At 47.1% G+C, this 17,224-nt stretch overlaps 1 protein-coding gene across 1 annotated transcript in view; it reads right to left on the reverse strand.

The window, feature by feature from the left end:
• Nucleotides 1-15,217, reverse strand: part of PHC2 (polyhomeotic homolog 2) — a 58,935-nt gene extending 43,718 nt beyond the window's left edge. Inside the window, exon 1 of the mRNA XM_081871462.1 lies at nucleotides 15,139-15,217. Within this exon, the coding sequence (XP_081727588.1) occupies nucleotides 15,139-15,155 (17 nt within the window). The 5' untranslated portion in view covers nucleotides 15,156-15,217. The remainder of the gene's footprint in view (nucleotides 1-15,138) is intronic.
• Between the last annotated feature and the right edge of the window lie 2,007 nt (nucleotides 15,218-17,224).

A 17,224-nucleotide genomic window follows, 5' to 3' on the forward strand; every position in this document is an offset into this window, starting at 1 on the left:
CCACTGTTGAACAGCCCTTGCCCTCAGAAAGTTTTTCCGAGTGTTTACTTTCTTGCAGTTTGAACTGAGTGGTTTGGGTCCTGCCCTTTGGCAGCAGCAGCAAACAAGCTTGCTCCATCTTCCATATGACAGCCCTTCAGATATTTGAAGGTGGCTATCATATCACATCTCAGTCCCCTCCTCTTCTTCAACTCCCTCAACCATTTCTCATAAGGCTTTGGGTGGAAAAATGCTTTAGAAAGCGCACAGATGCAATGGCAGTTTGGAAAACAGGTTAAGGCGGGGAAATGGTTTGCAATGAGGTAACCGGTGTTATTTCCGCAAAAAGACTCTGCTCCAACTGCCAGCTGTTCTAGGGCTGCCAGGAAGACCATCATGGCAAATCCATCTGCCAACAAAAAACAGGCTACTCCATAATTCCTTTTTTCTTTTGCATCATGCATCTTGCCCCAACCCCTCTGGTACTCGACTATGAGCCTGCAGACAGGGACTGCCTTATTTCTTAATATATGTACAGAGTTTAGAAATTTTCAAAATATTTAAATGATACAGGTTTTAGCACCCATATTAGGACAAAACCTTTGTGAGGCCAAACAAAATGCCGTGAAATAGAGCAGGAAGAATTCTTTATCAGGCTAGGTGGTTTCTTTAAAAAGTAGCCGGGGTGGGGGGGCAGGCTCTTGGTGCTAGGTGAGCCATTAATGTATGCTTCCGGAAGTGCCTCATAATAATAAATAAAATTTAAAAAATAGACTGTCAGCGAAACCTTCTAAATGCACACACACTAGGGTCTGGACATATGGCAACACATGTCAGAAGTGTAAATTTTGGTGAATTTTCTTAAAAACAGCTTAAGAACTTCAAATTTTGGGCAAAAACACTGTATCCAGGTTTTCACTTTTTTAAATATGAGAACCCTAACACATACAATATCTGTTTAATAGTAAGTCTGTTTAGGATAGCAGCCTGACACATCTAATATTCTGGGCACAAGTAAAATGTCCCTAAGCAATTTTAAAAAACTTTTTTTAAAAAAGCATAAAACCAAAAGAAAAACACGACAATTAAAAATAATATCAAAATACGGAAATCCAAAAAACATACCCAATAAACAGCAAAATGCATCCAGCAGCAAAATGCATCATTCAGAAACTCATCTTAATCTGTCCAATGCTTGCGTTTGCTTTGCTTTACTTTTTACTTAGAGTCAAAATGTCCCTAAAAGCCTGTTAATTAGAACTCAAGATTCACGCAAAGCACAGCACAGACCAATGGAATATGACAATGAGGAAGGCAATTGTACAAACAATGGTAGGCAAAAAGGAATGAATGTAATGGTATAATCTCACCTGCCTCTTGGGGGGAGGGCTTAGCTATGACCTTTAACACCTGGAAGTTTTTTGTTTTTTTAAAGTCTTTTATAAGGAAGACAAAGCAGAGATTAATAAGGTCTTTGCCCAAAACTGGAGTGAAAGATATAGTGGAGCAGGAAAACTCTGGAAAACCATAAGACATGATGCGCAAGAAGCTGCCTCATCGTCCCTTCAGCCGACCTAGCTGGGCACCGATCTGTTCTAGCCTTCCCCAGCCTAGGGCCCTCCAAAAGCTTTGAGGCAGCGTTGCATAGTAGTGAGAGTGTTGGACTAGGACCTGGGAGGCCGGGCTTCAAATCCACACTCAGCGGGTGTCCTTGGGCCAATCATTCGCTCTCAGCTTAACCTACCTCACTAGGGTTGCCATATTTCAAAATGTGAAAATCCGGACACAAAAGTTGAGCTCTTTTTTCCTTTTTCTTTTTGCGAAGTTGTTTTGCAAAATCTCAAAAAAAGGGTTTTGAGCTATTTTTAAGGAAATTTGCCCCAACCTCCAACATGGGTTACCATATGCCTGGACACTGTTTCCGATTGCCATATTTTGGCTACGTCCGGAAAATTCCAGACGTATGGAAGCCCTACCTCACAGGACTGTTGTGAAGAGAAAATGGGATGTGAGGGATAAGAGCTGAGATCCCTGCATTGCAGGGGGTTGGACTACATGTCCCTTGGGGTCCCTTTCAACTCCTCAATTCTGTGACTCTATGAGGAATCCTAGAGCTCCTTGGGGGAAAGGTGGGATATAAATGTAGTCAAATTGTAAATGAAATAATAACACCCTGTTATTTACCTGCAGCATCTGTTACTCTGACAGAGACTGCAGGTGAACATGGGGGGGTCGTCTTGCTTATGCATCATTGCTCAGAGTCACTGACAGATGCCTCCTCTGTGAGTCTATCCCAGGCATAGGCAAACTCGGCCCTCCAAATGTTTTTAGGACTACAATTCCCATCATCCCTGACCACTGGTCCTGTTACCTAGGGATCATGGGAGTTGTAGTCCCAAAAACATCTGGAGGGCCAAGTTTGCCTATGCCTGGTCTATCCTTTCCTTTCACAGCTGCCACAGCTACTTCTAGTGAGTTCCACAAGTTTATTACACTTCTTAATTCTCTTTCTCCCTCCCCCTGCCTTTACTTCTAAATCTAGTCGTTGCAGATCTTCATCTCCAAGCCTCTTGACTTGCCACCCACAAGCCTCGTTTAAGACCTCCGGCAATCACTTTACTCCATCCCAGATATCCACGTGGGTGGACATAACACAATTATCTAGCACGTGAAAGCCTAGGAGCCCACTGGAATCCCACTGCCTGTACACTGCCGCAAAATTCTACTCTGCGACCTTGAGGTCTAGAAACTTGCACTGCCCAATAAGGAAACCCACCAGGAAGCTAACTGTTTCGGGGCGAGCGCACCAAGTAAGCACAGTCCCGGTCCACAACAGCTTGCTGTCATGCGCACCAAAAAAAAGCCTTCAAAGCCAACAGCACAACCTCTTCCCCCAGTTCACAGTCGACCTCCACAGGCTCTCTGCACCTACCTCCAGGCTACCGGGATTTGTGGCGCAAGTCGGAAAGCGTGCAGAGTCTTCAAAGGGATGGCAGGACCCCTGCCCAGGGGTCCCCAGCCTCAGCTCCACGCTCTGCTCCTTCAATCCTCCACATCCCTCGAAACAGACAAGAGCATCTTCTCCAGATGAACCTCCAGAGCAGGCTTGGAAAAGGACCGTTTTAGGCGCCCTGGTAGTGGGGCACAGCCTGAAGCTAAGAGGCGCAAATCAATGCACAGCTCCTGGCAGCAGGAGAAGCGCCACCCGCTCTGCTGTCAGTGGATGTCATTTTGGGGAACCGTGTGCCTGAGATCTCCTCCTGCCGATCTGCCTTTGTTCCGCTACCCCCCCCCCTTTGCACAGCCCAGCAATCGCACAGATACTCCAGGGTTGGGAGAGAAGGGGGGGGAGAGAGAGAGAGAGAGATAAAGAAGAGAGCCTAATTTCCTGATGATTATGATGTCGCTTAGCAACCACCAATCAGGGCCTTGCCGTTTTGCCTGCAGTATTTCATGCAAATAGTTTCAGGGGGCTGGTGGCATGTGCACGTTCCTTTTAATCTCAAAGGGTCAGCCAAGCGGCTTAGCATGACTCCCAAGGGACACGTTAAGAGACTGATACGAGCCTGGGGGTGTGTGCGGAAAGACAGAGTGCCCACCTCGCCCAGGAGCTTCCCAGCGCAAGGGAGGACCAAGGACCAAGCTCAAGGTAGGCACAACCGCACCGCGGAAAGGTGGAAAGGAAAGGGATGTCCCCGCAGCGGCCGCAATCTATCCCGGTCCAGCTGGCAACAGCACATCTTGGGGCATGGGCACAGAAACCCACTTCTGCCAACAAAGCGAAGGGACCTCTCCAAGTTCCAAGAGCCTCCCTGAGCAAGAAATTAAGATGTTAAAGTATTCACACGCACAGGCTTTGCCAATGCAAACTAAAACCGTAACTCAGAAAAAATGAAGCCAAGCTTTATGAGGAACAGCGGAGGGAGTTGGGAGATAGCCGTCTTCAAATATCTAAAGGGCTGTCCCATGGAAGATGGAGAAAGCTTCTTTTCTGCTGCTCGCAAAGGACAGGACCCGAGTGAGTCGATTCAGATTACGAGAGAGGAGATTCCGACTAGACATTAGGAAGAACTTTCTGAGGGTAAGAGCTGTTCAGCAGCAAAAAGGACTGTGTTGGAAGGTGGAGGTTTTTAATCAGAGGTTTGATGGCCACCTGTCCAGGATTATTGAGCTGTGATTCCTGCATTGCAGAGGGTTGGACTAGTTGATCCACTCTACATTCTATGATTCTACGAAATTCTGCAACCTGTATTTAATTTCGCAAAAATAAGCAGCAGCTTGATCAAACTGAACTTCAAACTCTCTGAACACTGAAAAAAGTCTTATTCAGCAACCTCTTTCGCTTTGGAGTTTTCACTGGGTCTTGAATCCAGACTGCCTTGAGTAGAACCTTAAGGTCTAGAAACTTGAGTGGCTCTTTTAAAAAAGAAAGTGGGGAAAATGCGACCTATCAGAAAATTGAATTCTGTGCTTGCCACTATATTTAGTGTTTGTGTGTCCACACTGCAGCCTTAAGAAAGTAAGAAGAGTCTGATGGAATAGGCCATTGGCCCATCTAATCCAGATCGTTCTCACAGTGGCCAGCCAGATACCCCAGGGGGAAACCTGCAAGCAGGACCCGAAAACAAGACCGCTCTCCCCACCTGTGGTTTCCAACAAGAGAAGCATGACCATGGAGGCAGAGCATAGCTATCAAGGAGCCCTCGGTTGCTCTCTCCTCCATGAATTTGTCTGATCTTCCTTCTGAAGCCATCCAAGCCTTGGCTACTGGGGAGGTTTCTCCAAACCACACAGTTGAAACCTTCTTGAAACCCCCAGGAGAAAATAAAGGCAATTACCGCAGAGGAGGAGGAACCCTCCTACACGAGGGGAGGGGAAGGGGCAATGAACTCATATCACTCAAATATGAGGCACTCAAGCGTTCCCCCTGCCCCCCTCCAGTGGGCCCATTTATCGTCCCCTAATTGTTCCGTTTTCATTGCTGGCGCTGCCTCGAAAGGACTTCCATTAGCCAGCCCTGGTCAATGGTGCCCGTAGGATCCCCTATTGATCGGCAGGCGCCATCGATTTCCATCAGGCTACTTAGCATATAAATTAGCCATTTCTGGGAGGGTGGGGGCGGGCGAGGAGAAAGTATTCAGCACAAATTAATTTTGAGTTTGGTAGCCCTTAAAAAAAACCAACACGAAGCCCATCTGCAAAAGCATCAAAAAACACATGTGGGGGTGAGGAAGTCAGGGATAATGGGAACTATAGTCCAATGGCACTTGGAGGGCTGGAGATTCCCCACCTTTCGGGGTCAGATCCAAGGCCTCTCTAGTCCAATATCCCAAGTCCCTCTGTGTTTCCAACTGAATGTTCCTGTCCGGAGAAGCTCACAAACACAGCACGAAAGCAAGAGCTCACAGGACTAGAGCTTGGTGCTGACAACATCAAGGTTGCAGGTTGTAAGGGGCGAGGGCATATTCTTGCCTTGCAACTAGATAATTCCCACTCTATGATTCTATGAGAACTCTCTGCCCTCCAACCACTGGTACCCCAAGAGCAGCACGGTCAGAAACCTGAAAGTTCAGCTTAGCTAGTGTGGGCTGGAGTAGTGATGTATGGAAGTGAGAGCTGGACCATAAAGAAGACTGATCGCCGAAGAATCGATGCTTTTGAATTATTGGTGCTGGAGGAGACTTTTGAGAGTCCCATGGACTGCAAGAAGATCAAACCTATCCATTCTTAAGGAAATCAGCCCTGAGTGCTCACTGGAAGGACAGATCCTGAAGCTGAGGCTCCAATACTTTGGCCACCTCATGAGAAGAGAAGACTCCCCAGAAAAAAAACCCTGATGTTGGGAAAGATGGAGGGCACAAGGAGAAGGGGACGACAGAGGACGAGATGGTTGGACAGTGTTCTCGAAGCTACCAGAATGTGGGAGGCAGTGGAAGACAGGAGTGCCTGGCGTGCTCAGGTCCATGGGGTCACGAAGAGGCGGACACAACTAAATGACTAAACAACAACAACAAAGTGTGGGCTGGTAGCCATGGAAAAGCCCATCTCCTATAAAGTAGCTCAATCCCATTTTCATGTCATCTTTAGAAACCTGACATCACCACGGCTTAGGACGGTGAGTTCCACAGGTTAATTTCCTGCCATGCAAAGAAGTCTGCCCTGAATCTATGGCTTGCATGGTGTGCTGGAGTTCTGGTTATCCAGAGTGAGGGAGGAAAGGGTTTCTCTTCCTGCACTCCTAGGAAAATACACCTGATCATAGGTCTTCCTCTGCTTTCTCACTGGTTTAACAAACCAGCACTTCCGCCTTTCCTCACTGAAGTAAGAGGACCACCAAGGCTAAGTGATGGACAGGACCTTCAGAAGACCAGGCCTAAGGGGACCCATCTAGTTCAGCATCCTGTTCTCACACTGACCAACCAGACACCCATTGGAAACCAGCAAACGCAAGAGCCCTCTCCCCTCCTGCAGCTTCCAGTAACAGGTATTCAGAAGCATAACTGCCTCTGGACCGCAAAGGCGGAATCGCAGCCTTGTAGAGTTGGAAGGGACCGGGGGCAGGGTCATCTAGTCCAACCCCCTGCAATGCAGGAATTTTTCACCCACCCTGGGACTCAAACCCACGACCCTGAGATTAAGAGTCTCATGCACTACCAACTAAGCTATCCCTCAGGGCAGAGCATAGCCACCCTGGCTAGTAGCCATTGATAGTGTTATCCTCCACAAATGTGTCCCATCCTCTTTTAAAGCCAACCAGGTTGATTGACATCACTGCCTCCAGTGGCAGGGAGTTCCAGAGTTAAACTATGTACTGCATGAAGAAGGGCTTTCTTTTATCTGCATTGTTTTTTACACTTCTATCATGGCACCTCATACTCATCCGGCTCAGTGCTGAGCCCCTCCTTTATATGTGGATGGTCCCAATTCAACCTCCAGCATCTCTAGGTAGGGCAGAGAAACTCCCTCCCAAAACCCTGACTAGTCCTGGCCAGTCAGTACAGACAAAGCTGAACTGGCAGGACCAATGGTCTGGCTCGCTACAAGGCAACTTCCTCTTCAAAATCAGCTCTTTGATTCAGAGAAATAGAACCTTAGCTTAACTTTGGAAGAAGGACCAACACTCTCCACTTGGCTTTGCACTTTGAAGCTCCCAAGTCCAGCCGTCAGCATCTCAAGGTATGGATGGGAAAGACCCCGTCGGAAGCTTTGGTGAGCTGCTGCCAGTCAGTGTGGATGATATTGAGCTAAATGGAGCAGGCGTCTTCCCTTTCACTCGCCTGCCTCCTCCCCTTATTCCTGCCTCCTGAGATGACTTGACCCTCTGCGCCTTCTGAGCTTTTACCAGGCAATGATGCCCCCATTAACCCTTCCACATTTTTACCTTTGCCTCCATATGGACCGGAAGCTTACTCATTCTCTCTCTATATATAAAAAATTAGGAGTCAAATATATATAAGCTTCTATAAAGTGCTATTATGGAGCTTTCCATTAGCCTTCACAAATGGCCTCTGTCTGCTTACAAGCTCCGTAGCTGTAAATCTTCCGGAAATAGCGCTGGAATCATGGCAGCCCACTCAGCCTGGTGCATCCGCAGCCGGGGTCCCCCTCCCATTTAGGCATTCCCAGCTGCTGCTGCTGCTGCAACGTTTGCAACTTAATGATGATTAAAAACACGGAAATTTATGGCTGCTCCCTGATCTGAGCTGGCTGCCATTTATTTTATCTTTTACAAAAAGACCTGGCAGGCCAACGGCTGCTCTTGACTTTCCTTGGCTGGCATTATGTCATATGGGACTTTAAACAAGGTGCACAGCTAGCAAGGCCAGCAGAAGAAACTGCCTCTCTTCTCCCCAATTACACTTGCCCTTTACCCTCACAAGAGCAGCAACCCCTTCGCCGCTTTGGAAGCAAAGCCGTGAGGCCATCTGCCGCCAGCAAACGCAATGGTGTTGCAATGCCCTTCAGCACACATTGCTGTGGTTCAGCTAACTGCAATGCACTCTGTTTGGTAGGAAGGGACTGGCTGGAAGACACTATTTAAAAACACCAAACAGAGGCTCTGTTTCACATTCAGCATGCTCAGATGGTTGGATAGTGTCTTCGAAGCTACAAACATGAGTCTGACCAAACTGCGGGAGGCAGTGGAAGACAGAAGTGCCTGGCGTGCTCTGGTCCATGGGGTCACGAAGAGTTGGACACGACTAAACGACTAAACAACAACAACAACATGCTCAGAAAAGGCTGCAATGTTGGCTCAACTTGCTGATACACTCCCACAGTGCACGAACTACTTAATGCAACTTAAGTGCAGAAAATCCCCAAAGGTGGAGGCTTCCTGCTGTATCTCTGTATGAATCACTGCTCTGACCCTGTCTCCTTCAAGCAGCCTCCGTTGAGCTCAAATGCTGCTAAACACTTCCTTCCCATCAAGGACGATTAGATCACTCCTGCTGCAGGCACAAAGCCCTTCTTTGAAGGGGGAAAAAGGGCTTCTTTCAGCAACTCATGCAGAGATGCAATTCTGGGCTTGCCTTTTTACAGTCTGGAATCACACCCAGAACACCAATTCAAAACAAATACCGGTAAAACAGGTTATCTATGGGTTCCTCAGAAGACAGCCAATCCTTACTGTTATAGTCTAGCTATTTTCTGAGAAATTGCAATTTCTAGGATTCTTTTAGCCACATTTTAGGTGTGTAGAGATCTGCTGTATTCCAGATCGTGGGCTACACCCAATGCTAGCCCTATTTAGAACTAGACCCATTGAAATAAATGAAACTGTTAGTCATGCCTCAGAACTTCAACGGTTATTGTTGTTTCCTTAGTCCAGTTATATCTGAAAACCATCAAAATATGATAAAAAAGAAAAAGACAGGCTTGATCGGGGAAGCTTAATAAGTAGCAGAACAAACAACAGAGTTTTTGAAAGTGATCTGTGATTATGTGTTTTCCAGTTGTAGCAATGGGCATTTTTGTGGACTGCAAATAAAGAGAGGAGGACCATTTAAAAAAATAGCAAAAACAAAATGTATGGGTAGAGAAAGAAGAAAAACCGAAATTGGGGCAAGGGTGATGGGGAGAGAAAGGAAATATTACTCCAGATAATGAAGGACTCATCCAGAACTCTTCCAAGGCCTACACAACACACACACACTGAATATTGAACACTGTTCTGTGTACCCATGAGGGCTAGACCCTTGGTTCTTTGTCTTAACTGAATCCCAAAGAAGCTCAGCTTTCCGTTCCTTCAGCTAAACGCTCCCCAAACCTTCACAGAATTCCACATGCATGAAAGGCTAAGGGCTGCCCACTCGCCCCTTGCCTTCCCCCTATCCTCCAACAAGGACTAATTGCCTGGAAGACGCCGTCTGATAAACATGGAGCATTTAAAAATGTATTAGGGTTACGGAAGCATCTATTTCCGGCAGGAAACACGGAGAGTTATGAGAGGGGAGTGCATGGGGTTGGAGGGGGCTGAAGTATTTCCCCTCACACCCAAGGTCAGCCCAGCTCTCCAGTAAAACCTCTTTGGAGCAATCCGTCGATTGACACCTGCCATCCATCAAATCCACCCGAAGGCCATTGCAGCCGCAAGGTTCTAAGGAGGCAAGGAAAGAAATCAAAAGAGGAGAGGGCCCCTTCTTCCTTCCTTCCTTTATTTCATAAAATTTATACACAGCTTGATTGGGTCTTTTAAAAAAAACAAAAACAAAAAACCTCCAAGTGGTTTACAAAGAGAATAACATATATATTTTTTAAGTAAAAAGCAACTTGTTAAAACATTTGAAAGATAAACTCAATAATAAAGAAAAAAACAAATTAAAACATCCACCAACCTTCTACATGTCTGGGTACGCTTGCCTACACAAAAATGTTTTTGGCATGCGCTGAAAGGAGTACAGCGAAGGAGCCTGCCTGATATCAAGAGGCAGGGAGTTCCACAGTGTAGATGCCACCACAGTAAAAGATCCATGCATTACAAATACAGGGTGTAGCACTCTTCCGGACTCTAACCGGAAGAGTCTGCGACCAGAAGGAGGAGGAGTATCAGGAAGAATGGAATAAATTTAACGATTATTTAGTTAAATTTGTTAAGTTAAATTAACTGGAAATAGCTTGCAGATACTTAATGGGCTTAGGATTTTATTTATGTTAAGTGATGAAGTAATAGGTTTAATTCTATATGGTGAAGATTTAAGGATGTTAATGTTTAAGTTAAATTTCATAAAAATTGGGATTTGGAAAACCGTTAAAAGGACATGCAATGAAATTCAACTAGGGGGAAGCAAGGAAGTCACTTAACAAAGTTAATAACTGTAATTTTCAATAAGGCTATGATTTATGTTTGTTTTGTTTGTTTGTCTTGTGTGTTTGTTTTTTATAATATTGTGAAAACCAATAAAATTTTTGGAGGAAAAAAATACAGGGTGTAGCAGGGACAGTTCTGCAGATCAAAGGGATCAAGTGCGTGCATCTCATAGGTAAGGCGAACTCATAGGTAAACTGGTCCCAATTTGTTAAGGGCTTTAGATACTAATAGTAACACATTGAACTTGGCGACCAGTGCAGATCTCTGAGCTATAGGAGTTTCCCACTGCCAAAGCCTCACTCCTGTTAGCAAGGGAAGCCCCACATGAAGCACACTGCAGCAATCCAGTCTTGAAATAACCTGTGCATGAACTACTGTGGCAAGGCTTTCTGAAGTTCCTTCCCCAAGTTCACTGCTGAACGGCTGGTTAGCAACTGCAAGGCCGACATCCCCCTTCTCTGTGGGTTGGAGAGGATGGGGCATCCCTCTATGGCAGGGGTAGGGAACTTGGGCCCCGTAGAAATCGGGGGCACCAACACAGTGCCCATGAAGGCCTTAACTGGAGCCCCTGACCAGGGGTCCCAGCCAGCGCGGAGCTTTCATTAAATAATAAATAAAATGCAAGTCTCTAAGTGACTGTTGTGAAGTGAGCCAGCCTGGATGCTCAGTCTTTTTAGCCAGTGGGTGAAGTCAGGGACCGTAGTGAGCTGCTCTTTTCCTTCCTTTCCATCTCATTTTTTCCCCCTAGTCCTTGAAATCTCTCTAGTTTGCCCTTCCTTTTGTTCCTGGCTGCCAGGATGCATCTTTCCTGCGGGACTTTGGTACTCCCGAGAAGCCGTTTTCTGCAGTTACTACTTTACAATAAGCGTGCGAGTCCTCTCTGCAAAACTCAAGGGGAGAAACTTTGCAAAGAGGCTTAGGAACAGTCTCCTGCTGTTGTGCATGGGCTAAAGACCAGGCGCTTGTCAAGAATGGGCCATAGAGCTACCTAACACTACCTAACACAAGTCCACACAGAAGTACAATGGTACCTTGGGTTACAGATGCTTCAGATTACAGATGCTTCAGGTCACAGACTCCGCTAACCCGGAAGTAGTACCTCGGGTTAAAAACTTTACCTCAGGATGAGAACAGAAATCGTGCACTGGTGACACAGTGGCAGTGGGAGGCCCCATTAGCTAAAGTGGTACCTCAGGTTAAGAACAGTTTCAGGTTAAGAACGGACCTCCAGAATGAATTAAGTTCTTAACCTGAGGTACCACTGTACAGTGGTACCTCGATTTAAGAACAGCCCTGTTTACAAACTATTTGGTATACGAACTCCGCAAAACCGGAAATAGTGTCCCGGTTAGCGAACTTTACATTGGTTTAAGAATGGCTTTGGTTTAAAAACGGACTTCCGGAACGGATTAAGTTTGTAAACCGAGGTACCACTGTAAGTCTCTTTGTGTGCCATGGGGCTTTACTCTCACCTAGTCGGGTACAGGATGGCAGCCCAGGTTTTGGTTTAGGGTGGAACACCAGAGTAAAACAAGCGCACCTTCTGGGCCAACTTTTAAATGCCTGCTGAAAAGTTTCCTATTCCTATTAGAAATACATCTTTCCGCAACATTTAGCCAAATTCTGATTATAACGTTTGAATAGATTTATTGTAGGGGGGAAGGTTATTGAAAATATAAAGCAGTATAGAAATGAAATGAATATTAATGATGATTATGATGCTTCTATTGCTGCAAACCACTTTGATAGTGGCGTAAACTGCAGCGGTATATAAATGTTTTTTTGTAAATGAATAAATAAGGAATGGGAAATCAGGAACCCTATTATGCCACCCTCACAAACCCTGGACTTGGGAGCTACCAGACGCTTCCAGACAAGGAGTCAGAATCCCTTCAGCTCATTGTTTGCCATTAAGGAGCCACAAATTAATCAGCCTGCCATATGGGGGGGGGGGAGAGGGAGGAAAAAAGACATCAAGCAAAAATTAAGAATTCAACCTTCCCCCTGCGCTCAACACCCCCGCCCCCAAATGGAGCTTACTCATCTCATCTCCATTTCAAGGCAATTCCTCCCACAAGGGACCTTGGATCTATTCCGTAATAAGGCCTTTAATAGAGAGAGAGCCCCTTTTCAAGGCCGATTACAGCAGACCTTCCTTCTGTTCCCCGCTCAACCCCCCACCACAATGTACACACTGTCTCCTGCCTCCCATCCGCACAATACCGTAATCCTGCAAGGTAGAGAGGGTGGTTGGAGGTAATGAATGGGCTGTTCTTCTGTAAAGCCCAGGAAGCCTTGGAGCCAAGCACAGGATGTGAACTCAGGTCTCCCTTTAATAAAGGTAAAGATAAAGGGACCCCGACCATTAGGTCCAGTCGTGGCCGACTCTGGGGTTGTGCGCTCATCTCACTTTACTGGCCGAGGGAGCTGGCATACAGCTTCCAGGTCATGTGGCCAGCATGACTAAGCCGCTTCTGGCGAACCAGAGCAGCGCACAGAAACACCGTTTACCTTCCCGCTGGAGCGGTACCTATTTATCTACTTGCACTTTGACGTGCTTTCAAACTCCTCGGTTGGCAGGAGCTGGGACTGAGCAACGGGAGCTCACCCCGTCACGGGGATTCAAACCGCCGACCTTCTGATCGGCAAGCCCTAGGCTCTGTGATTTAACCCACAGCGCCATCCCGTCCCTCCCTTTAATACCAACACTCTAACCACTCCATGACACTGCCTCGCTCTCAATGTGTCGCTGATCCCAGAAAAAAAGGCCACCGTGCGAGACTGGAATCAGGGACTTCCCACTTCTGAGGCGCCATCTTTCAGCCACGATGCCAGGTGGCCTAAATCTTTTTGCAACCGCAACCGATACCCCCAATGCTCAACACCACACCAGCTTACGAGGGGCCAAATGCTTGTTGAAACAAGTGTGGCTTGAGGTCCAAGAGCGGGAGAAGCCCTTCATTCCCTCACGGGGAACCTTCTTCTGAGGGCCACATGCGAGCAGCAGGGGGCTAAATTGGGTGGCGCCTCTTAATCTCAGGGACATTGGTTCGAGTCCCATGTTGAGCATTGCTGGGGGTTGGACTAGATGACCCTCGTGGCGCCTGCAACCCACTCTGCAATTCTATGATTCTGTTATTCATGTTGCACAGTAAGATGTGGTGATGACCATGGCCTTATCTATTAGATAGCCTTCATGACTAACAGATAAGGGTAACAGATGTGGTCAGGCAGCAGTCTGAAGGGCACCCTGAAGGCATCCATCTGGCCATGTTTGCCACAAAGTGCTAGTCAATGTCCTGCCCTCCCAATGTCACTGGACTCCATTTCCCATCAGCCCCTGCTACAGCAGCCAATGGTCATGGGGGGAAAGTGCTACAGTCCAGTAACATCTGGATAGGGCAGGGGTCAACCACCTTTTTCAGCCGTGGGCCAGTCCACTGTCCCTCAGGCCATGTGGTGGGCCGGAGTGTGTGTGTGTGTGTGTGTGTGTGTGTGTGTGTGTGTGTGTATATATATATATATATTGGGGGGGGGGGGAATGAACGAATTCCTATGCCCCACAAATAACCCAGAGATGCATTTTAAATAAAAGCACACCTTCTACTCATGTAAAAGCACCAGACAGGCCCCACAAATAACCCAGAGATGCATTTTAAATAAAAGGACACATTCTACTCATGTAAAAGCACGCTGATTCCCAGACCGTCTGCAGGCCAGACTGAGAAGGCGATTGGGCTGCATCCGGCCCCCGGGCCTTAGGTTGCCTACCCCTGGGATAGGGTGTTACTTTGGCTATCCCTGTGTGGCCTGATCCAGAAAAGCCACTCACAGTTTCTGAATATTTATTTCTACAGGACTCATCCACATGCATGATGCTGCCTAGAGGTCAGTAAAACCTCCATTCTCTGCCCTGAGGGCCTTACAATCTAAAGCAGATACCCCCCAAAAGCGCTCTATGAACATTAAGAGTTAGGACTGTCACCATGACCATGCCGTACCTATGCTTGATAAGAGATATTGAAAAAGTCTGAAAACCATCGTCCCACCCAAGAACCCAGGAGTCCAGCTGAGCACATCTCCCTTCCCTATGCAATGTTGCATAGGCTGCAATGGGCCGTAGCTCAAATGGGTAGAGGGTCTGCCTTGCATGCAGGTTCAATCCCCAATGGCGTCTCCAGGTAAGGAGAGACACCCTGCTGCTGCCAGTCAGTGTAGACAAGGGATAGCCAACTCACAAGAGACTGCAATCTACTCACAGAGTTAAAAACTGGCAGTGATCTACCCCCTTTTTTTGGGGAGCCAAAGTTGTTCAGCTTCTTTGGGGGGAGCCAATGATCTACCAGTGATCTATCGCAGACGTCCAGTGATCTACCGGTAGATCTCGATCTACCTGTTGGACATGCCTGGTGTAGACAATACTGGGATGGATAGGCCAATGATTTCAGCACAAGGCAGCTTCCCGCGTTCCAGTTTAATTCAGAACCTCGCTTTGCATTTAGGTGAAAGACAACAGCTCAGAGGTGGAGCAGCTGCCTTGGTCCCAGGTTCAAACCCCAATGGCATCTCCAGGTAGGGGCTGCGAATGTCTGGAGAGCCGCTGCCGGTCAGTGCGGCCAGTATTGAGCTAGCTAGACCGATGACCTGCCTCGGGAAGAATGCAGCTTCCCATGTTCCTATTGCAAGAGAGCATCGCAAATGACACCTTCCCGACCACCACCAAAAGGGGGGGGGGGGACACCATTGCAATGCTCAGGCCTTGGAAGAGAAGCAGCAGGAGGAAGGGGAGACACCCCCTCCGCACCCAACGTCCCCCACCAGCACCCTGACAGGCTGCCCTGCCCCCTTACCTGACCTCCACGTGCATGCGCAGCGACCAGCCAGCCTGGCCCCCCTCCGCGCGCGCGCCACGAGCAGCGAATGCAAAAAAAAAAACCCAGACAGCGCGCGCAAGACGGGGGGGGGGGACAGGATTCATTAGCATTCCTGCATGCGTCACGTGCGCCCGCCCGCCAATGGCAGCTCCGGGCCTTTTTGTCCCCGCCCCTCCCTGGACTCACACCATGAAACCCAGCGAAGCGGGGGGGGGGGGGAGAGAATGCATGTCCCAGACAGTTGCCATAGCAACTGGGGAGGGGAAACCCCACCCTGTGGATCACGTGGCCTTGGTCCCCCCCCCCCGCTTCCATTTGCACCTCTTGGTGGAGATAGTAAATGGGGGGGGGGATGATGCAGTCAGCCCACCCTCTTCTATTTAGCCAGTGCAATGTATTTGAAATGCAAATATATTTAAAAAGCACGCATGCAGCAATCACAAGATGTGATGTCTGGGTTAAAAAAGGGAAAGAAGAGGGGCGGGATGTCTAGTTTGGAGGTGGCTGAAGATTTAGGATTGGGTTTAGAATACAGTTGCCCTAACTTTCAAAGCAAACGAGTGGTCCTCATTATTGGCACATGCCTTGAAATTCCAAGCTATCCATTGTTTTCGTTAATTGCTCCTGGCACACTGGAAATTCAAATCCGCTACCCACATTTAATACTCCTTATTACAGTTTCCTTTCTGCCAAGGAGATGGGGGGGGGGAGGGAGTTCTCCTAGTTTTGCATCCTGTCCTCCCAACAGCCCTGTGAGGTAGGCTGGCCGCTTGCTCCTAAGGAGGAATGCATCGTTAAAAGAGGACATAAAAGGTAAAGGGACCCCTGACCGTTAGGTCCAGTCGCAGACGACTCTGGGGTTGCAGTGTGCATCTCGTTCTATAGGCAGAGGGTGGCCCACTGACAGCATTTCAAATAGAGGACTGTCCTTCGTAAAGTAGGGCACATTGGCATCTTGCAGTAATTGACTCCCCACTCCCCACCACCACCACCCAAAAAAACCCACCCAGTGAATGTGTATTTATTCAAAGCATTCATATGCTGCTCTTCGGCCAGAAAGGCTCCCAGATGAGTGGCTTACATAACAATGAAAAATAGCACCGTCTCTGCCCTCAGGGTTACAATCTGAAGAGACACAACACAAAAGGAAAGGGGACAAGGAGGGAAGAGGAAAACAAGCAAACTCAAACACCAGCTTCTTATTGCTATATCATTCTTACAGTATCCAGCTGGGATAGTGTTATTAGTATTAAATTCATTACCTGCCCTTCAGCAGCTTGTGCCAGGATGGGTTCCAACTATTTAAAATTCAGAATCAGAAACAGTTATAACAAACAGGATGGATCCTAATAAATAAATAAAAATTTAAAAAATGTCCAGTAGCACTTTAGAGACCAACTAAGTTTGTTGGGATGCGAGACTCAATATGGAGTCCAAATGGCCAAAATATTGGGAAATTTTGGAGCAAGAGGGAGACAAATTGAAATTGCAGAGTTTTGAGAAACTAAAAAACAAAGTGCGAGACTGGCTTCATTATTATCAGATAATGGAGGCTTATAAATTGGACAAGAAAATTGGATTCCAGGTGGAAAAATCAAAATTAGAAACAGAATTGTTAGAACCCAAAACTAAGATTTTGTCAAAGATGTATAACTTGCTGCTGAAATGGAACACCCAGGATGAAACGGTGAAGTCTGTTATGATTAAATGGGCACAGGATGTTGGACATAACATTATGTTTGCTGACTGGGAACAGTTATGGACCACCGGTTTGAAATTTACGGCATGTAATGCCTTAAGAGAGAATATAATGAAAATGATATATAGGTGGTACATAACCCCAGTCAAGCTCGCAAAAAATTATCACTTGCCAGATAACAAATGTTGGAAATGTAAAGAGACTGAAGGTACATTCTTTCACCTTTGGTGGACGTGCCCAAAGATTAAGGCTTTCTGGGAAATGATTTATAATGAACTGAAAAAGGTATTTAAATATACCTTCCTTAAGAAACCAGAGGCCTTTCTTCTGGGCATGGTCGGCCAATTGGTGCCAAAGAAAGAT

The sequence above is a fragment of the Podarcis erhardii genome, assembly GCF_964252035.2.
Source record: "Podarcis erhardii genome assembly, chromosome: 7".
In the NCBI taxonomy this organism is placed as follows: domain Eukaryota; kingdom Metazoa; phylum Chordata; class Lepidosauria; order Squamata; family Lacertidae; genus Podarcis; species Podarcis erhardii.